Below are 20,010 nucleotides of genomic sequence, written 5' to 3'. Positions count from 1 at the left end.
TCTCTGTACCTGGTCAGAACTCCTTAAACCTGTGAGTAATCAACCTCATAAGACTTGACGAGATCTAGTGGAAACTACACTTGCTCCTTGTATACAGAGAGTTTCAACTGCGTGTGGGTCGTACCAAGTGAACTAACTTGAAGATATGATAACTTGTAGAAAATACTATTTATTACATTAGCATGCACAAGTAAACATAAAGTTGCATTCTACGGTAAAAGAAGAGAAAAACAGAAGAATGATTCATTTCTAAACTTGATTCTTCTAGCTTGAATGTGATTCGGTTTAAGCCGTATCTCCGCTAGCTGCAGTCCTCATGATCTGGAAGAGAGCTGTAACATACACATTGTATACAGGAATGATTCATATTCCAGACCATGGTTCCTTACAGGTTATCTTAAAGAGATACACATAAACGTACACGTAGTGGTCTCAGGAACAAAACCTCTCTTTATAAACGTTGTCAAACTTCTCCACTTTCCTGTCTGCGAGTCAGCTTTGTAAGTTTTCTGCAATAACAAAATCAACACAGAATCAATCAATATCATATCCCGGATCCACCATGATCGTAGTTAGTAATGGTTCATCCCGGATCAAGTATTCATTCACACTCAACAAAAACAAATCAAGTAAACAATCCACAATAATGCAGATATAAGGAAGTTAATCCAATTCAAATTTCGAAAAATATGTGATTTTGTAAAGATATTATTAGGACTCATCTAGCTAATTGAAACAATGTTCACGTGATTCATATTTCAAACAAAGAGAAAATCATTGACCATCAAAAATCAAAGAGAAACAAAAACATAAGAAGGGTTTACTTATAAGCAAAGATCGAATTATACCATGATTACGCCGGAGAAGAAGAAACGCTTGAATGGATCTCAGGGTATCAGAATTGACTAAAAGTCATCAGCGCGGTGAATTTCACCCATAAGAATGCGATTGCTAGTGACTTTGAAACCGAGAAGAGCTGGATCAAGCTGCCTCCCTTTCTTGCCTTTCTTCTTCCCACCACCGCCTTTGTTTCCTTCGTTTGGATCAGAAGATGGCTCTGCTGCCACTTTCTTCATGCTGCTATTGCTACTACTATTCTTCAACATCTCACTGAACGACGCCTTTGACCCTTTATTTCCCACTGCTGTTCTGTTAGTTGCATCGGACATCTGCTCGAGCAATCCCTCATGCGATGAGGGAGGCCTTTTTAACAAAACTGATACCTGCCCGTGTGATGGAACTACCAACCTATAACAATAAAAACATTTCATCAAATAAGAGCTCACATGGCGATTTACTACTAACCTAATCTACGGTTGCTAAACGTTAAGAGTACAAAATTACCTATCCTTTCTAACTTCTCCAACCAAGTTGTCACTGTATGACTCTGCAGAAAGAAAATATCAACATAAGCCCCCATAACAAAAAAAAACATGATATATTCAGGGAAAAGGAAATCTAAACTCTGGAAGATACATACCAGAGATACTGGAAGAAGACTGTCTGCCAAGCGTAGCAACAGGAACCTCCCCTTGAACCAAGGAATCCATTACTGCTTGCTTTCCCATTCTGTCTTGTGCTTCAAATGACATCAACCCCGCTCCTTCCTTTTTCGGTGGTGCATTGTTCCACGTTCTGATGTCATTCACGTCTTTGCTCATACCAAGCATATTACTGAAGTCTTTAGTTTCATTTTTTCTTCCACCATCGGTACTTCCAGAAAGTAATGAATTATCACGCTGCAACGATCCCATATAGTTCCCATCTCCTGGTAATCCGTTTACATGTTCATCAGAAGATGCGTGCGACCCAAAAGAAGATGAAGCGTTTTGCCTACCACCATGGTCTGCAAAGCCGAAGCCTGAAGCAGCCATCCTGTCATAGGGTTCCCCACGATTCATGCTTGGTGATTCGAGAGGTTGATGGCCAGGCCTCTGGTGAAGCAACTCCATAAAAAGCTGTTTTGACTTTTCATCCGTATGTCCATCTACCATCCATGAGTTGGAATCTTCGCCAGCTCTCCTCATTTCTGACCTCATTTTATGATGGTCAGCTTCAGTATTTAGTCTATGAAACTGAGTTTCAGCCCAGCCACCAGCTAGCTGTGTATCTGCTCCATGCCAGCGTTCTTTCCTTGGTTCCATTTCTGAAAAATGACGTTCACCTAATTGTATATGGGGATTCTGATGACTGAAACCCGGAGTAGAATTTCCTAATCTACCAGAGGATTGCATCTGGGCATCCCGCAACTCAGAGAAGTTAAGACCTTTTACAGCATCCAGATTCAGCCCCGATGTATTTCTGGGTAACGATGTAGATCGCTCAAAGGGTAGACCTTGCTCGAATAATTCCTGATTAAGTTGTTGCTGATATGAAAGGTTCCGCTCAAGATGACTAAAGTGATCCTCAAAGGGTGGCCCCTGCTGCTGTTGATGAAAGTCTACTGGTCTAAATCCCGCAGAAGAGTGTGAACGGTTGATCCCAGGATGAGCTCCTAGAAGCTGATCGTTACGGTTGGATGGCCATAGAGGATCAATATGTCTATGTTCCTCCAATAGGGTATTGTGCCTCGCTCTATTTGCCAATTGCATGAGCTGCTCTTGCTGCATCAATTGGTACTCCGAAGACCGTATTGGCTGAGACTGCAAGTGTCCATGTTGAGGGTCAATATGTCTCAGTTCCTCCAATAATGTATTTTGCCTCCCTCCATTAGCCAATTGCATGAGCTGATCTTGTTGCAGTAGCTGGTACTCCAAAGACCGTATTGGTTCAGATTGCATGTGTCCATGTTGAGAATGCATCTGTCTGTACTGAGATTGCATTTGTTCGGAAAGTAGCTGTTCAAGTAGCTCTTTTTGATGACCTTCATGTGGTAACTGCCCAAAATTTCCAGCGGCAAGCTGCTCCATGTACGGTGTAAAATTTTGTGATCTATGGCCAGAACTCTGCAATTCATCCATTAGTTGCTGCTCTAATAACATCTGATCAACATTGTTGAGTCGATGGAAGTCATGCGACTGCCCAAGTCTTGAATCAGGAGTCTGTCCCTGAAGAATCTGTTGAAAATGTAAATTCCGAGCATGGGACTGTTGTTGCTCCTGTAAGAGCTTCTGTTGTAATTGATACTCTTGCTCTAGTTGACGTTGTTGCAACTGAATCTTCTGCTGCTGCTGCAAATGAATCTTTTGTTGCTGCTGCTGCTGCTGCAATTTGAGAGTTAATAAATGATCCAAATCCTGAGCTTGATCAAGATACTTCTGGTCATGTCCTGTATCATACGACCTGTTAGGCAAAAGATCAACTGGTGTATTACTGCTCTCTAGCTCAGACCACAACACACCAAACGGATGCAGCTTATTCTCATTCTGATTTTGAGTAGCAACCTTCGCTGATTCAACAGGAATAGCAGGGTGGCCAGAAACTCCCATTAAAGCATCATGCATACTTGTAGAGGATTTTGCCGATCCATAACCAGAAACTCCAGCTCTTCCTGGGAATACGATTTCTGAATAAGAAAAAAATAGAAAAGTATGTTTAGTTATCATGAACACAAGCATATAAAACCGAAGAAAGAAATGTCTTATACCACACAAATGCACACAAGTGAGAAAAGGTCAGTAGAATAACAAACCTTCATCTTGAGCAGAATAGTCCAAGAAACTTCGGTCATCAACATGTGGTGGTTTCACATAAGCTTCTGATTTAGACTTCATTTGAACATTATCGTGACCTAAGGCTGAACCATTAGATTCTTGTACGGGTGCAAATGATAAACCAATCTCCGAATTTGCTTTTCTATTAGTCTCTTCTAGCTCGATGATTTGATCATTGATGTGGGCTTGCATACTTTCCGTCTTTAAATACGACATGACACTGCCTAGATCTTGAAAAGGAGTCCCTTCTGGAGCAGTTGCCAAGCGGACCTGTAGATCAGTCCCAAAAAACCCTTGCTCAAACCATGAAATAATGTCAGATCCAATGAACGGTCCCTGTATTACTCCTTGAGGATCAATGTACGAGAACATAAACTCCTCAGGTGGCAGGGTCCCTTCGGAGTGATTCACTTCAATTTCTGGTTGCTGCAGCTTTCCCGTAACAATGGGTTCACCCGCATTCAACACAGAAGATTTAGTAAAACCAGATCTAACTGCTTCAGGACTTCCATGAGAAACTTGATCACTTTCAGAAGCACCCCACAGACCTCCACCATGACTACCAAGTAATCCTACAGCAACAGTTGTTTGGATTTGGGTCAAAATATATAGAACACTAAAATGCCAACAGACTCAAAAGAAAGCTAAAAACTACATGAATTAGAAGACCCGTTTAGCACCTATTATTCACATACCTGAATTACTATTATGCATGGAAACACTGTCACCACTCACAACCCCTAGCAAACCACCATCCACTTTTGTCTCACCTGTCAAGTCAGAGAGGCATTAGTTAAATAACGCTAGTAGGAACGATAGAAGCCAATTAACAAAAAAAAAACAAGATTATACATACCCAGACTCTTCTGAACTAATGATTCTTCCCCAGGTGAAATATGAGCTTCGCTACCAGTGATCCTTCCCTTCCATATACCCTTAAGGCTTTCCTGAAATAAATAGATAGCAACCAACAAAAGAAAACTAGTTATAAATAAGAAACATGAATGACACACTTATGAGAAACAAAGCAAGTCCCCAGTGAGAACCATACCTCTTCTTCAGCATCAGGTGCGATAAAAGCAAGAGGTTCGATCAAATCCACTTGAGTTACAGAGTCAACATCCTCCATATCAATAGGCATCCTATCAGGCTTCTGGTTTCTATACAAGTCAAGCAACTTCCCCCTCACATACCGACACATAGGCGCAGGTTTACCAGGGACCCTCTCGTTTCTCAAGAATCCTCCAGCGCCAAAGAAAGTAGACCAAGTGCCCCTCGCCCTTCCTCGACCAACGGCGAACCCTAAATTAGGACCCTCACTTCGTCCTTTATCGAGTCCAAACCCAGGCGCAGCACGGTAAGAAGCTGGTCCACCGGATTGGAGCTGCTCCATCCGATGACGTGGCCTCCATTTATCACGAGCGTCGGAGTCAGGAGCACGGAGGCTGCTGCCAAGCACAGATTGAGTTTCAGGCTCCTCCTTCTCCTTGGTTTCTTTCTCTTTATCGTCAGGACCCCAACGAGATGACCACTTGTTATCACGCCGCCGAGATCCGATGGGAACGGGAGCTGGAGATCGAACATCCTAACACCACAACAACAAAAGAGTGAAATAAATTCAGCTAATCCGATTCGAAATTAGGATCTCAATTTAGCTAATTGGAAACAATCTTCGCGTTATTCAGATTTCAAACATTGATAGTTAAGCTCGTGGATCAGATCTGGCAGATCGGAGTTTACAACGAGAAGAAGAAGAAGAAGCTGCACAGATTAGAAAAAAAGGAAGGGTTGACTTTAGAGGAAGTATACCATGATTACGCCGGAGAAGAGAAGATTTGAATGGATCAGGGAGGAAGAAGATCGCGATCTCGAAGAAAATTTTCTTTCGATTTATTTGTTTTTGATTTCCTTTCGAGTTGGTATGTATGGTCGTCCTCGTTTCAACTTTACCCTTCACAAACCTTAAAAAAAAAAAGTGGATCGAAAATTGCTATTCTCACAGCGCACGTTGTCACAGCCCATTCTGATTGGGTACAGAGACGTGCGATGTCTACGTGGCAATAATAGCCTCAATTCTTTAAGTTGCATTCTATTCATTTTAACTGCACAGTGCCTATTGAGTTTTTATTGAAAAGTTAGTACTGAGAACTGATATCTGTTTTGTTATTTTAAGGTTTGCATGCCGTCTCTGAGAAGAAACGAAGCTGCCGCAAACTGTCTTTATCATCATAATGGAAAGTCATCTGAACAGTGAATATATAAACATATGCCTCTTTTATAATTTTGCCAAGTATATATGTCCTCACCTACACATCCAATTTCGTGGAGATGCATCACTGTTATCAAACTCTAAAGTGTAAAAATATCAGTTTTTTTTTATTTTAGTTAAAATAAAAAATTAGTTTATGCTGCCATGGATAGTAGGCTGGTTGGGGCTTTTGTATGTCTCTAGTGGACTTTGACATTTCAGCTACTCCCACTCTTATCTTAGCAACCTCAATAAATTTGTTACAAGATGCATCATCAATCGAAAACACCACAGCTATAAAACACTAGACATATGTCTGATTAAGTAACGAAGTTGACATACAACAGAATCCAAGAAGAAGTTGACAGTGTACAGGGTTTAAGCTTGAACAATGAACGTTACACATTCTTACTTTATTTGAAAAGAAACTCCACTGGATGCAACCTGACTTTCTCATGGAGTGTGACACATGCATTCCTTACGCATCTACATAAAATGAGTAGGGAAAGTGCCATGTATTGGCTGTGACTCGACCATGGGATTGTGTTTGGTCCCACGTGAATCCGAAGACGTTGACAGAAGAGAGAGAGCACTGTAGAAATCTTGCGATTCATGGAGGTCTCCTGAGTATTCTCCTACACCACCTTCCAAAACATATATATATAAGTTCCAACGCCAGAGATCTACAATTACAACAAGACGACCATTCTAGAAGTGAAAATATCAAACCTTTGCTGGGAAGTTGGAACCCGCTAGAGGTTTGATACGGAGAGAAAGAGCGGCTGCTACCAGCAACCACCTGCTCATCAGGGCGGCCATGGCCCCTCTGGAAGCTCAAAGTAAAGCCGCTTTCTATCTGTGTAGGCTTTGTATCATAAGTTGTATCCCATGCAAACGTTTCTTCAGATTTCGTGTTTAGAGACAACTCATCCCACAACATATTTGTATGCTGTCTTCGATCTGGCAGGAGTTAAAAATTTCACATTAGAATTCCCTGAATTCAAAGTTGTGTATGTGTCTCTAAGAGAGAGATACAATAGACAGATGGAAAGACTCAGGGGTCAAATAAGTCAAATTGGGTTGTAGATTCTTACCGCAAACCCTCTCTGGATTCAATGGAAACATTCCTGACAGCTTGCGACGCCTCGCGTTATGATGCGTAAGACGTTTACGGCAGCTTCGTTTCTTCTCATCAAACTCAGAGACGGCATGCAACCTATAAATCAGAATTACACATTCAATTCTCTACCGTAAAACCATAAGGCATGTAAAGAGGATGCTGCTTGGGGCCATGAACATAACCACAAGTCAGAACAATAATCATGGTTTTTACCTGCTACACTGTTGGCAGAACCGACGTTCCAGGCCACCCACAGTAACTTTCGGGCACTTTGAATGGTTATCGCAGACTCTATGCTTGCGATGATAATCCTTAGCAGATGAGAGATCCAGCTCACAGCCATCAATTTGGCAACGCGGGACTTGAACGCTCTGTTTCTTACGAGCATTCATAGAAACGGCTGAAAGGTCATTATTGTCTCTACACCAAAATTCTTCAGAGTATGTCTGCTTTCCTAGTTCCAAACAAAGATCCGATTCAGCAGCTGTGGAAGCCTTCACATAGACAGAATCCACGTTGCTGCAAGAATCGCCAGGGGAACTTTCTGATGCAAGGTTGGTTTGTTTGACTTTGGGAGAGGAAGAGTTGGTGGAGGTCGACTGTGAGTGCCAGAAACCGGAGGGAGAGCCGCTACTGACTTTCTCTAGGCCATCGAAACAGGGAAACATAGATTCAATTCCTTCGCCTTTCTCAATCTCCCACTCAGCAGACGGCTGCTGGTTCTCGTCGTTTTCAGTCTTTGAGGGATTGGACATGATCAAATGATCCCAGTCCCACGTCGGAGATGCCATGTTGCAGTCCATTGAAGATCTGGATTGCTTTCATAGACCCACACACCACCAACAAATCCTGCAAGTTTACAGAAACAGGGATAGTAAACCAAAGCGAAAATCAAAATAAGAGAAGCCTAGACAATCTGTATATCAGCTACCTTTATAAACAACACCCTTCAAGTTATTAAGACAGAACAAAGAAAAAAAAAAGCTTCTGAATTTTCAAAATCTCAAGCACCACCACCACCACCACACACAGCTAATCAACTATTATCAGTTAACAACTTAACATCAGCGAAAGAGAAAAAGCTTTCTATGTTTCAGACCCAGACAAACAAAAGAGGCATAGAGAAAGTGTATTCCTTTTTCTAACCTTTCTCGTCTGCTCTCTCCATCACACCAAAAAAAAAAAAAAAAAAACTAAGTGGCATTTATTCAACTGGACCCACAAGTTGCTCACAAGCAACTTGTCAAGAAACACACAAAATGTAAACCTTTCCCTAACCACATTCGTCAATTGTACTTTCCAGAAGTTTCCTAACTAAAACCCAAAGGCTATATACGTCATATAAATGATGTCAATGAAAAACGGCAACAATCTCAGTCACGATGAAGTTAACAATCTGCAAGAGCTAATAAAAGATGCGACAATAAGTTAGGTTTTTGATCCCCAATCACTGTCCCCCCTCTCCCTTAGCTGGGGTTTTCCAAATGGTCCCCAAAAGCCAACGAATGAAGGGAGAGGGGGAGAGAGAGTTACAGATGCTACAAACCAATTAGACTAGTCAGAACCTCTATGATGATTTTCACTAATTGAACTCGGAATCGATCGCTCTCTCGGGGAAGAAGCATAAAGCTTTAATTGTAAATATGAAACCCCCAAATCTCCGGAGAAAAGGGTTTTCCGTAGAATATGGAGGGGGAGAGAAAGAGAAAGACAAACCTGAAGTAGAAAGCAGAGAGTAAGAGACCGGCGAAGAAATCGTCGGAGGTCGCCGATCGGAGAAGAAGCGTTTTGACTAAGAGCGACAGTGAGACGACATAATCGCCTCAGGGGAACGGAATGAGCTGGTTCAGCGGACTCCCGATAACTTTCTTCTTCCTCGCACTCTTCATTATTTTATTTTATTTTCATTTATTATTGTCACTGTTACTGTTTTGCTTTGCTTTTTTTAATGGTCAAATCTCCAAAATAGCACATTTCTAATTTTATATCACAAAAATAACACTCAAAAACTAAAATAACTAAAATAGCATTTTATCTTTTGAAAAATTTAAATTTTTTTAATTTTCAAAATTTAAAATCTTATCCCCAAAACCCCACTTCTCAACTCTAAACCCTAAAACCTAAATTTTAAACCCTAAACCCTAAATTCTAAACCCTAAACCCCACCTATTGAATGCTATTTTTGTGACTTTTGGCCTTAAGTGCTAGTTTGGGAACAAAAACTTGATTTAGTGTTATTTTGGTCTTTTTCTCTTTTTTAATTATTTGTGTTTTTTTAAAAAACTTTTTGCTTTCAGGATTGGTGTATAATTGTTCTGGTAATACTAGATTAATTTTAGATTGAAATGATGCATAATGATTTATTCTTTTTTTTAAACACTAATGATTTATTCTATTAATTTTAATTTTTATCGGTTAATTTGAATGAAATGAAATACTTATTTCATAAATTCTACAGCAATTTCAAAAAATACATAGAAAAATACCTTTACAATTTTGATAAAGGATGAATCAAATGAATTTTTTTTTACAAAATGAATTTTCCTTTTTGAGCAACGAATGAAATGAATATATTCATTTTTGGGCAATTCTTTCAAATAGTTTTTTTTTAAGTTTTTGTCACAAAAATATATCTCAAAAATATACTTTTTTGTTTTGAAATAATTAATAATTTTTTTTTTGAAATTTGAAACTATATCCCCAAAATCCTACCTCATAATTCTAAACCCTAAACATAGATTAGTTAACTATAGGGTAAAATTAAAAATTATACTTTTATCCTTTAATAAAAAAATTTGGTCATTTTCTCATTGGTGGTTATTTTGTGATAAAAACTTAAAAATGTTATTTTTCGGAATTTTTTTTTTTTGAATTGAATATTAAATTGAACTAGATTTTGACCCGCGCTTCGAAAGCGCGGGTTTTTCTTTGGATTGTAAATAGAGATTATGAATTAGTATTTTAAAATTTTTATGCATTATTATGTTACAAAAGTTATATTATATCGAAGAATAAATTTATTTAAAATTGTATAATTTATAAATTAGTTTATTTATGATTTTATGTATATACTCTTATGTAATTTTTCCTCTTAGATATGAACATTTTACCTCCGTGAATGAAATATTGATGTTGTTTGGGTTGAGATCTAGGGAAAAGTACATATTCAATTTTTTTTGGACCCGCAAGTTTTCTTTGAGTCAATATCCTAACCGAGACCCAACCTAATACCCCAGTACCTGATTTTTTTTGTGTATATTAGGTATATTCGAGTATTTTAGATATGTTTTTGGTATTGCGAATACTTTTTAAGTTTTGCGTTCATGTTTTCGATTTTAGTTTCGGGTTTTGAGTAAAATTGTAATAAGAAAATATATAGGGTATTCGGAAATTTTTTTGGGTATTTTTCGGTTCCTCGGATCAGATTTCATATAAAATTTTGGATCTTTTCGGTATTTTAATATTTTGGGTACTTGTTTGGGTTTTTGGGTATGTGTTTCAGTATTGTTTTTGGGTTTTCAGGTACTTCGAGTACATGTTACGTACCTAAAAATTACATGTATTTTATAAGTATATGAATTATAGATTTGAACCGATCAGGACCTGAAAAGAACCAATCCAAACCTAAACCAAAAAATTAAATACCTAGTTATGTCCAAATATTTAGGACCCGAAATGAACCCGACCTGCTGACTGAGATTAGACCTACACTCTCTGATTGTATTTTTTTTTTGACCTCACATTCTCTGATTGTATTTTGTATGCATTTTATAAGAGTTACATTTTTTGAGTTGATTATTTTTAAAATGTACTTGAAATATTTTTGGCTAATTTAATAGTATAAATTTGTAAGGTTTTTAATAGTTTTAAAACTTATTTTAAATAACAAATTTTATGATAAATACTTTGTATAAGAAAATAATTTAAAGTAAAATATATAATTTTTAACAGATGGTTTACTTTATTAAATTTGATTTTGTATATTGGGAAATATATAATGTATGATGACATGGTATAGTATGATGTATGATATATGTTAATTTTTAAATGAGTTATGAAATCTGTTAAAGTTGATAAAGTTATTGAATTTAAATAGCATATATGCGGTATATTATTTTTTGTTTAAAATATTTTGTAACAATGTTGCTATATCTTGTTTCTAAAATAAGATAAAAGTATAAGAATATTTAATTTTAATTTGTTTCAAATTTAGATACTTTTCGAAGTAAGATATATTCTTAGCAAATATATAAATTAGCTTTTTTCATAATTTAAAACAGAAGTATAGAAAGGATGGTTTGTATTCTTACATAGTTGGTGGATCAAACGATTTATATAATTTATTTATATTGGGTGAAATGAGTCATTTATTAATTATGATACTAATGAGACATGTTCAAAGAATAATATAATAAAGTATATGTGGTACATTATTTTTGTGAAGCAAATGGTAAGGTCATCTAATAAAGAAAAGCATATATATCGTATAACTTTGTTCTTGTACAAAATAATGTGGTCTAATAAATAAATGTATTATTAAATGTTTGTTAGAGAAATTTTTGGTTACTAATTGTTAATTAAATATTATGGTAAGACCAAAAATATTGTTAGTTAAGGAAATGGTCCAAACAACTTTTTTAAGTAGATTTATTAAAACTCCTTCCCTTTTAATAGTATTGATTCAAAGAAAAAGACATTTTTACATCATGTGTCATTTCCTAAACTTTTGTGTTAACTTCTATTCCTTTCCTATATCAACTTCACAGATTTTCTCAAAAATTATAAAAACTTCTATTTTTCGGAATTTCTCTTCTTCTTTTTTTACTGATTTCATTCATATTATTTCATCTATTTTTATTTCATTAATTCAATTTCATGGTTACCATTTACAGCATGTTTCTGACATTAGAAATGTATTTGCACATGTGAATGAATGTGTATGTCGTATAAGCCATTCTCTAAAAGTATATATGATCCAAAATTTTAAAATATTTTTTTTGGCGAAAGAACATATCAACACACATTCACTTAAACAACAATAACGGAAACAAATTCATTTACATTAGAATTGAGTTTATTTTTTTTAGCCGAAAGTTTTCTCTATCGCAATCCATATATACAGTAAAATCATGGTGAAACAAGAAAAAAACGAGAAAACGATGTATACTATAAAAGTTGATTTAAAGCTTTAGGAATGCAAAAGTTAAATCAGACGGCAGTGAGATGGAAACGGGAGAATGGAAAAGATGAGGAGGAGGAGGTGGAACAAAAGTCAAAAGTGGTCATGGTTCCATCAACTCCGATGTGGCTCAAGTGTTTCACGTCCGTTGGAAGCCCTATCTCCATCTCCGCCTCCCTCTCCTCTTCGTATCCTGCTCATATACAGAGACGAATTAATGTAGGCTGATGATGCATGCCTCCCATATATTCATAAATATGAATCAATTTATATTCATTTTTTGCCGTATAAACCACACATGACAATGTACTTTCTTCGTAACTAAGTGTATTGTTTATCTTCCAAAGAATCCTTTTTTTCTTGCTTAAGATTCCAAAGAATCTTAAAGACTATATTTACGCTAAAATTTAATTACTAGTCATGTTTACTCTTCTTACCTTTGGTTATTTGTAAATGTAACTAAACTATGGATATATCGAAAATGAGGTTGAAACCCATGTATAACATCATATATATCAATGTGTTCAAAAAAAAATAAAACCAATATTGGTGGTGAAGCACCTCCTACATAAGCTTAACTCATTGCTATATATTGTCTAACGCATAAATTTTGCTCCAACATCATCAATGTCAAGGAATAGCTAGTCTTTTTTTAACACAAAAGGAATAGCTAGTCTATTTTGTTGTGTTTCTTACACATTATTTTAGATTATAGGATAAGAGAAATAATAACTAGAAATCTTGGGAATAAAAATTCTACAATTCTACTCTTCCCTTCATTTGAAAATTGCTTTTGAAAAGTAGTATAAAATTCAAAATTTTAATTTTTACGAAATGTTTGCTCAGAAAAAGAAGAAGATATAGTAGTAAAAGAGGACGTACTTATGAAGTGAGAAAAACTCTTTAAGCTTCGAACAAGTTTGTAGATACCATCTGAGATATTAACACCATTGTTCTCTATCTTTGTCTCTTCCTTTAGAAACAAGCCACTTTCTTCTTTTCCTTATAAAACCAAAAATCACAAAAGAAAAAGAAAAAGAAAAAGAATCAGAAAAAAAAAACAAGAACGAGAACACGAGGTCGTGTGTGAAGAAAGTTAGGTAAGTACTCTCAGTGAGTTGGTTTGGTTTCTTGTGTTGATGACTAGCAGCAACGGCGACGCTGGATTGCGTTGAGCACCCCAATGAAAACGGCAATACCACAAAACGCTCAATCCGATCTTTCATCTCTCTTTTTTTCTCTTGTATGTGTGTGTACGTATGGTATACGATTAATGTAATGGTGATATTAGCGTGTGTGAGTGTAGGAAATGATGGATTTTGGTAGGGTTTTTATTGCTAATATCGTGCGTGGTTATGACTTTGTAAGCAAGTTAGAATCATTGTTTACTTGAAGAATTTTGTATTTCCTTACACCAATAGAAGAAGAGTGTCACTATTGAGTATATTTGAGGATGCTTTTAGTTGGCCAACAGTGCCAGTTAACCTAATTTCTAGATTAAACATTCACGATAAGCCCATCCCTCACCTCACCTTCCACTTTTTCTTCTTTCCTAATAATCTCAATTATGTAATTATAATCAATACCATAAGTAGACTACCTTCACACGATACTAAGAGCATTGGTATATAGTCTCTCAAATGTGTATCTCATCTATTTAATATTAGTATAGTTTTATTATGTAATTAAAATTTAAATATAAAAGAAATATGACTACTTATATATTTTTTCTTTGTCACAGATGACTAACACATGTATTTTGAGTCTCTTATCATTGCAAGAAGAAACTGTCATTTCATTTTCTATGTTCTTTTTTCTTTTTTATTCGTTTTGATTATTTTAATATTGACAAACTCCCAATATGGATTCTTTAAGGACATTCACATCGTAGGTTTCTCAAATCTAAGAGAGATATTGTTACGACTTACGTATACAGTAACTTGGTTGAAAATAATATTTTCATCTTTATGATTACACACTTTTTGACCAAAAAGACTTGCACACTATTAGGATTACTGCTTCTTCAATCCGTGAAATTTAAAAACCCGGCCTAACCGAGCCTGCAAGCCGGTTAACCTATGACTAATCAAACCCGTTTGAATGATACCTTCAGTTCCATTTAAAAGAGTAGTGGTAAAGCTCGGTAGCTATCAACATCCTTAGAGAAGACCTACTCTATCTTCAAATTTTGAGATTATGTAACAATTCATCAAGAAGAGCTTTCTTAATCATCAGATCAGAAGATATTTGATATTTCAACTGCTTGTATCCAAACAAAGATTAAATTATAGTCCAAGAGTTTCTTTTTCTCAAGAGTCTGGGCCCTCTCTTGTAATAGAAGCCACAACTTTGAGGTCTTTAATCTTAGAACCAACTCCAACTCTCTTTCAGAAAATATAAAACAAGCTCTCCCACCTATACATAAATTTTAACAAGATCCATTTTTTTGGTCGAATTTTTAATAAAATTCATTTTTTGTCAAAACTTTAATAAAATTCATTTACCCAACTATTCATTTGCATATGAATTATTATTCATATAATCATTGACGAATTCCCCAACATTCATACGTGATTGTGACAGCAAAATCGTAAGTTTTTATTTGCCAGAAGATTTGATTAATCAGTTGCAAAGGAAAAAAAAAACTACTCTTGACCTCTCTAGAGCTCCACTTACTCTATTCATTTATCTTATATAAATAAGAAATCTCATATATAGTTCCAGGAAATCCAAAATCAATAAACATACATACTAGTAACTAAGTAAAGAAAAACAATTCTATGGAGGTGTACATGGTCTTGTCGGCAGACTTGTGGAATGCCAGTCACACTACTACAGGCTTTATCTAGCAGGAGGTGGTGGAGGGCCAAGGGCTTTTGCCATGCCAACCCAAGCAACAATCCCACAGGCTAGAATGATCCAACCGCATACATTGTACGTGAAGTCATTGTTCTTCTTCGTCTTGATGTTCTCACCGCCCTGAAAAAGCTAAGAACGAAACATACAAAAAATTTTTTATATGAGAGCTTCTTTCACTTTCTGCTTTAACTTCTCAACAACTTGCTAAAAATACAGTAAAGAACTCAACAAAACAAAGTGATAACTTACGGTAGCATTTGATGAAGCTGATGGACCTCCTCCTCCTCCACCTAGTGCCTGCTGCATCATTCCATTCTGATTTAGCTCCATTAGTATTTCCGGGCCCTATTGAAATAAGTGAAAACACAGAGATCAGAAACAAATATACATACAGAGAGATAATGTTATGACACCAAGATTGACTCTGAAAATGAGAAGTTGAAATAGTACCCTTATTGCAACATCCAATGCCTTGCGATATATCTCATTACCTGGATCCTGTTAAACCAAAAAAAAAAAAAAAAGCATTTGTCTTTTTTTTTTTTTGTCACAAAAAGCATTTGTCTAACTACACTTATAACAGTAACAAATATTTTTTTTAAAAGCCCATAAAATTTGAAGATTTACCTCATTTTCAGCTCTTTGGAGATAATCAACGGCTTTATCGAAGTGACCTTTGGCTACATCAGCATCAGGAAAAAGAAAAGCTTGGGTAGTGTAGGCGTTGCCAAGACACCAAAGAGCCTGATGCTTCCCTGGACTCAATGTCAATACCTCTTCCAACTTGAAAATAGCATCTACACAGTCAATAATTCATTATTTGAGCAAAGAGAAGTAATAAAGAATGGGAGCAAAAATTTATTTTAAAATCAAAACTTTGAAGAAGACCTCATACCATTTAACATCACCTTGGAACAGTCTGGAACTGAGCAAGTTCAATCAATGAACCAGCCCATTTAAGCAAATTCTGTAGATAAATATCACCATAAAGAGATAGACTAATATCAATAATAATTATCCTCCAAGTCTGAAGTAATAATAACACATAATAAAATAAAATTTCAAGATTTTTCAAATTCCTACTCGACATTTAGTGATTAGTATCCACACATGACATACAGTTATCATGAACGAGAGTGAAGATTAATATGTAGAAATATTATGATGAAGAGGAGAGTAGTAGTACAAACATCGGAATCGAGAGGATCCTTAGCGTACTGAGCCTCACATCCTTTGCGAAGGTGGTCGAATAGAAACACCTTTTCCACGTCGGCGGTAGTGAATTCCATCGTGCGATGCAGGCAGGGCAAAGGAAAATCTTTAGTTTGCTGTTCTGTTCTGAATGTACTTCGGGAAATTACAAGAACTCGAAACCAAACCTAGTTTGATTGTCCGAGGGTTTTAGGAGCCGACAAGTCGTGGATGTTGTCATGATTGGACTTTTGTGGGCGTTCCATCTCTTATAAACGCTACATTCTATAAATTCAATTAAGCCCAGCCCATTCAACTTTAACTAGCATCTGATTGCTAGAGGAAATGGGATACCGGATACTAGTACTACATGATTAAAAGTTTTTTTTGTAACTTATTCATTATCAGTGATTTTAGTGGCAATTTTTTTGTTAATTTTTGTTACCCCTAGCGTAATTCCCATCGGACTAATTCCCCGATTTTTTATACTAACCGCCCGTAATTCCGAACACTGGTTATAACCATTTTTTTCCAGGCTGTGGATACAATATTTAGTTTTTGACACTCTTACCGATGTCTCCTATCAAAGCTCGTGTAGCAAATTTGTTCTATTTTCTAAACATAGGTTGATTGTTTAGTTACAGAAAGTTTTTGTATTTTTAATGTGTGTGTAAAAAGTTAACAGACATGCTAAAAAAGCAAGAGAACAACAAGGTGGATAATTGATTTTTTACCAATCTGAATTTTATTTAATGTACAGTTTCCGTTAAAGAGGTGGATAATTAATTTTTTAAACAAGCTTCCTCGGACCAATGTCGCCCCCACACCTCAGTATCCAAATACGCAAGTCTAACAAACAATCTGATTTGGACCAATACAACTGTTTCTAGCTAGAAAATCTTTTTACTTTTACCAAAACCAAAATATCACTTTCTGATGTCTGTTGTAATTATTTCAACTCCATTTACAAATACAAATGGATTAACACCAGTCTTAATTATGAAATCATCTTTCACCCATCACAAGTACCCCATTAAACCGTCAAAAAGCATAAACAAAATAACCATCAACGTGATTAAACCGATAACCGAAAATTAACCAAGAAACGAAAGAGATCCATCACAAGCAAAAAAGCGAACAATAAATAGATAATAAGCTGCGATAATGCTTCCCCATCTGATCAACGTCCACCGCTAGTGCAATCCCTGGCGAAATGCCCCGACTCGCCACAGCTGTAACAGCTTCCTCCGCCGCCACCTCCACCACCACCATTTCCACCACCACCACCTCTCCCTCCTCCTCCTCCTCCGTATCCTCCTCCACCTTCGGAACAGTCTCTCGCAATGTGACCTGGCTCACCACACTTGTAACAGTCGCTTCCTCCTCGACCACCACCACCACCACCTCTTCCGCCGCCGAACCCACGACCTCCACCTCTTCCACCGCCGCCAAATCCACGACCTCCGCCAGACGAGCCACCACCGCTGCTGCCTTGAACAGGAGCGCCGTCGGGTCCAGACACCTCTATCGCCTTAGGACGGCCGTTGTTGTCGTTCTCGACCTGGAACTCGACAGGCTCCTCCGCGGCGAGGCTTCGGAAGCCCTCAGATCTGATGGAGGACTGGTGAACGAAGAGATCGTCGCCGCCATCGTCGGGAGTGATGAAGCCGAACCCCTTCTGTGTGTCGAACCACTTGACAGTGCCCTTGCGCCTCTCAACACCGGTGTCTTGTCCGTAACTCATCTCTTTCAGATTCTCTCCTTCTCTCTGAAAAAAAAAACGAAACCCTAGTAATCAAAATCACGAGATAAACAATCAGCTATTATAATAAATAAATAAACGAAAAAAAAACTCAGCAAAAAGCCCATTTGTGAAGTGATGAGTAGCGGCCCAATAAGGCCCGTTAAGTCAAAATGCGTCCGCCGTTTAGGGTTTTAGTTGTCCCCCCACCTTATATATGTCCGTCTTCTTCAAATCTCTTGTCCATCAGATCTTCTCTTTGGCCGTCATGGTAAATGCTTTAAGCTCAGTAGTTGTGCTTCTATGCTTATTAGTTTGTTTTCTTATGTGTTTTTTTCTTTATTCAGGTGAAGTACTCACAAGAACCAGACAACACCACCAAATGTGAGAACACTTTATTGTTAGCTTCACTATGTTATTGGGGTTTCTCTAGTGATATTGATTTAAATGACCATGATTATGTAGCTTGCAAGGCAAGAGGAGCCGATCTCAGGGTCCACTTCAAGGTAAAGTTCTTTTGCCAAGCTTGGAAATGAATAAGATTAATGTTTCTTGGGGCATACGCTTGTAATAACAACACACCTGAATAACAAAAAGCAGGGCTCTGTTTTGTACGTAACAGAGTTCACGTAAATGTCAGGAAAATCGAATTGGTCATCGTGTTTGGGTGAACCTACGTTTCTTATAATATCTGTTGGGTTCAGTTCATGATGGTACATTGTAGACTAGACCATGTTTTTCATTAGGCAAACTTTTTTCTTTTGGGAAATGAATCAGATTAGTGTTCATAGGGGAGAAGTTTGTAATAAGACCAAACCTGATTAACAAAAAGCAGGGTTCTGTTTTGTACATAGCAGACCTCACGTAAATGTCAGGGAAATCGAATTGGTCATCGTGTTTGGGTGAACCTACGTTTCTTTTTATATCTGATTGGTTCAGTTCATGATGGTATATTTTAGCTTTTGATCTACAAGTATTGTGGAGTATAGCATTCATTCTTTTTTTTGTTTGTAGCTACACTTGTTTTTTTAAAAATGTTGCGTTATTTGGATTAATCTGATAGTTTTGTTAATTTGTGAACAGAACACTAGGGAGACAGCGCATGCGATAAGAAAGCTACCGTTGAACAAGGCGAAAAGGTACTTGGAAGATGTGATAGCTCACAAGCAAGCTATCCCCTTCACACGTTTCTGCCGCGGTGTTGGACGTACTGCTCAAGCAAAAAACAGACATTCAAACGGTCAAGGTCGTTGGCCTGCTAAATCTGCTCAGTTCGTTCTTGATCTTCTCAAGAATGCTGAGAGCAATGCTGAGGTGACTGACTATCCACTTCATTACCGTTTATACTTTTTATATTAGTATTGTGCTTATGTTCAATTACTATAAAACCATTTAATTATCAGGTGAAAGGTTTGGATGTAGATGCCCTTTTCATATCACACATCCAAGTGAACCAAGCAGCAAAACAGAGGCGGAGAACATACCGTGCTCACGGAAGAATCAACCGTATGTTCTTTCTTCAACTTCTATTTCGTTAACAGTGCTGACTCTTTATTTTTGCAGCTTACATGTCAAACCCATGTCACATTGAGTTGATTCTTTCAGAGAAAGAGGAGCCTGTGAAGAAAGAGGTAATTTATCCATCTCGTCTGCACTTTTTGTAATCCTGATTTTTAACCATCATCAATGTTCATTCCTCTTCTCATAACCTCATTACAGCCGGAGACTCAGTTGGCAGCGAAGTCAAAGAAGGGAACCTCGTCTTGATCCTTATAGACTTGTAGTTACCATTACCACTTTGTGTTACAGCGCTTGGTACATTTTGTTCACTTTCTGTAAGACATGTAGCCAAAATGTTAAAACACTTAATGAAGATTAGTTTTTGGATTCCCATAGCTTTAATTTACTTCTTTATTTAAGATTAATAACTAAAACCTTTAGGTAAAGTGAATGTTATTTGTAATTTCGATCAGTAAAATTAATAATTGCGGATTGGTTTACAATTGTTAATACGCAAGC

The 20,010-nt window shown here is 37.0% G+C and overlaps 5 protein-coding genes, 2 non-coding genes and 1 pseudogene across 10 annotated transcripts; 3 read left to right on the top strand and 5 right to left on the bottom strand.

Moving 5' to 3' along the window:
- Window positions 1-128: 128 nt before the first annotated feature.
- LOC106363487 lies at window positions 129-5,615 on the bottom strand. Of its 2 annotated transcripts, XM_022690185.2 has the most exons (10): window positions 5,463-5,615; window positions 4,705-5,238; window positions 4,510-4,600; window positions 4,349-4,423; window positions 3,632-4,225; window positions 1,481-3,505; window positions 1,345-1,387; window positions 849-1,248; window positions 422-509; window positions 129-332 (listed from the first exon to the last, which is right to left on the bottom strand). In XM_022690185.2, the coding sequence occupies exons 1-8, from the start codon at window positions 5,463-5,465 to the stop codon at window positions 906-908; spliced, it is 3,708 nt and encodes a 1,235-aa protein (XP_022545906.1). In that variant the 5' UTR covers window positions 5,466-5,615; the 3' UTR covers window positions 129-332; window positions 422-509; window positions 849-905. The 2 variants fall into 2 exon arrangements, with proteins under 2 accessions (XP_022545906.1, XP_022545905.1); XM_022690184.2 differs by having other exon boundaries at window positions 129-509.
- A 561-nt stretch (window positions 5,616-6,176) lies between these two features.
- LOC106367901 (squamosa promoter-binding-like protein 10) lies at window positions 6,177-8,935 on the bottom strand. Of its 3 annotated transcripts, none has more exons than XM_022690181.2 (5): window positions 8,738-8,935; window positions 7,235-7,870; window positions 6,996-7,117; window positions 6,631-6,861; window positions 6,177-6,545 (listed from the first exon to the last, which is right to left on the bottom strand). In XM_022690181.2, the coding sequence occupies exons 2-5, from the start codon at window positions 7,822-7,824 to the stop codon at window positions 6,388-6,390; spliced, it is 1,101 nt and encodes a 366-aa protein (XP_022545902.2). In that variant the 5' UTR covers window positions 7,825-7,870; window positions 8,738-8,935; the 3' UTR covers window positions 6,177-6,387. The 3 variants fall into 3 exon arrangements, with proteins under 3 accessions (XP_022545902.2, XP_013663216.3, XP_022545903.2); XM_013807762.3 differs by having other exon boundaries at window positions 6,177-6,542; XM_022690182.2 differs by lacking the exon at window positions 8,738-8,935 and adding an exon at window positions 7,953-8,197.
- A 3,097-nt stretch (window positions 8,936-12,032) lies between these two features.
- Window positions 12,033-13,534, bottom strand: LOC106364893 (CRIB domain-containing protein RIC2-like). The gene is made up of 3 exons (XM_013804379.3): window positions 13,309-13,534; window positions 13,083-13,202; window positions 12,033-12,393 (listed from the first exon to the last, which is right to left on the bottom strand). The coding sequence occupies exons 1-3, from the start codon at window positions 13,424-13,426 to the stop codon at window positions 12,230-12,232; spliced, it is 402 nt and encodes a 133-aa protein (XP_013659833.1). The 5' UTR covers window positions 13,427-13,534; the 3' UTR covers window positions 12,033-12,229.
- Window positions 13,535-14,872: 1,338 nt separating this feature from the next.
- Window positions 14,873-16,478, bottom strand: LOC106364894 (annotated as a pseudogene).
- Window positions 16,479-17,219: 741 nt separating this feature from the next.
- Window positions 17,220-18,070, bottom strand: LOC106364895 (cold shock protein 2-like). Its single transcript, XM_013804380.3, has one exon. The coding sequence runs from the start codon at window positions 17,992-17,994 to the stop codon at window positions 17,431-17,433; it is 564 nt and encodes a 187-aa protein (XP_013659834.1). The 5' UTR covers window positions 17,995-18,070; the 3' UTR covers window positions 17,220-17,430.
- Window positions 18,071-18,193: 123 nt separating this feature from the next.
- LOC106364896 (60S ribosomal protein L17-1) lies at window positions 18,194-19,884 on the top strand. Its single transcript, XM_013804381.3, has 7 exons — window positions 18,194-18,262; window positions 18,339-18,375; window positions 18,457-18,497; window positions 19,075-19,305; window positions 19,395-19,497; window positions 19,555-19,622; window positions 19,711-19,884. The coding sequence occupies exons 1-7, from the start codon at window positions 18,209-18,211 to the stop codon at window positions 19,756-19,758; spliced, it is 582 nt and encodes a 193-aa protein (XP_013659835.1). The 5' UTR covers window positions 18,194-18,208; the 3' UTR covers window positions 19,759-19,884.
- On the top strand, window positions 18,582-18,712 carry LOC125577498. Its single transcript, XR_007315909.1, has one exon. It is a non-coding gene; the product is annotated as a small nucleolar RNA snoR74 (small nucleolar RNA).
- Window positions 18,817-18,947, top strand: LOC125577497. The gene has a single exon (XR_007315908.1). It is a non-coding gene; the product is annotated as a small nucleolar RNA snoR74 (small nucleolar RNA).
- Window positions 19,885-20,010: the final 126 nt, after the last annotated feature.

The sequence above is a fragment of the Brassica napus genome, chromosome A8 (genome assembly GCF_020379485.1).
Source record: "Brassica napus cultivar Da-Ae chromosome A8, Da-Ae, whole genome shotgun sequence".
Lineage (NCBI taxonomy): Eukaryota > Viridiplantae > Streptophyta > Magnoliopsida > Brassicales > Brassicaceae > Brassica > Brassica napus.
Note: the sequence above shows the minus strand (reverse complement) of the source record. Positions and strands in the feature narration are given on the sequence as shown.

What these genes read in the sequence shown, in the direction of transcription:
- LOC106363487 (XM_022690184.2), bottom strand. An exon ending in CACCTGATGCTGAAGAAGAG is followed by an intron (nt 4,601 to 4,704) that starts GTATGGTTCTCA and finishes TATTTATTTCAG; the next exon opens with GAAAGCCTTAAGGGTATATG. An exon ending in GTCTTCTTCCAGTATCTCTG is followed by an intron (nt 1,388 to 1,480) that starts GTATGTATCTTC and finishes TTCTTTCTGCAG; the next exon opens with AGTCATACAGTGACAACTTG.
- LOC106367901 (XM_022690181.2), bottom strand. Translation starts at nt 7,824, where the DNA reads ATGGACTGCAACATGGCATCTCCGACGTGGGACTGGGATCATTTGATC. An exon ending in TTCTGCCAACAGTGTAGCAG is followed by an intron (nt 7,118 to 7,234) that starts GTAAAAACCATG and finishes TCTGATTTATAG; the next exon opens with GTTGCATGCCGTCTCTGAGT. An exon ending in GTTCCAACTTCCCAGCAAAG is followed by an intron (nt 6,546 to 6,630) that starts GTTTGATATTTT and finishes ATGTTTTGGAAG; the next exon opens with GTGGTGTAGGAGAATACTCA.
- LOC106364893 (XM_013804379.3), bottom strand. Translation starts at nt 13,426, where the DNA reads ATGAAAGATCGGATTGAGCGTTTTGTGGTATTGCCGTTTTCATTGGGG. An exon ending in ACCAAACCAACTCACTGAGA is followed by an intron (nt 13,203 to 13,308) that starts GTACTTACCTAA and finishes TGGTTTTATAAG; the next exon opens with GAAAAGAAGAAAGTGGCTTG. An exon ending in GAGTTTTTCTCACTTCATAA is followed by an intron (nt 12,394 to 13,082) that starts GTACGTCCTCTT and finishes GTATATGAGCAG; the next exon opens with GATACGAAGAGGAGAGGGAG.
- LOC106364895 (XM_013804380.3), bottom strand. Translation starts at nt 17,994, where the DNA reads ATGAGTTACGGACAAGACACCGGTGTTGAGAGGCGCAAGGGCACTGTC.
- LOC106364896 (XM_013804381.3), top strand. Translation starts at nt 18,209, where the DNA reads ATGTCCGTCTTCTTCAAATCTCTTGTCCATCAGATCTTCTCTTTGGCC. An exon ending in ACCAGACAACACCACCAAAT is followed by an intron (nt 18,376 to 18,456) that starts GTGAGAACACTT and finishes ATGATTATGTAG; the next exon opens with CTTGCAAGGCAAGAGGAGCC. An exon ending in TGCTCACGGAAGAATCAACC is followed by an intron (nt 19,498 to 19,554) that starts GTATGTTCTTTC and finishes TTATTTTTGCAG; the next exon opens with CTTACATGTCAAACCCATGT.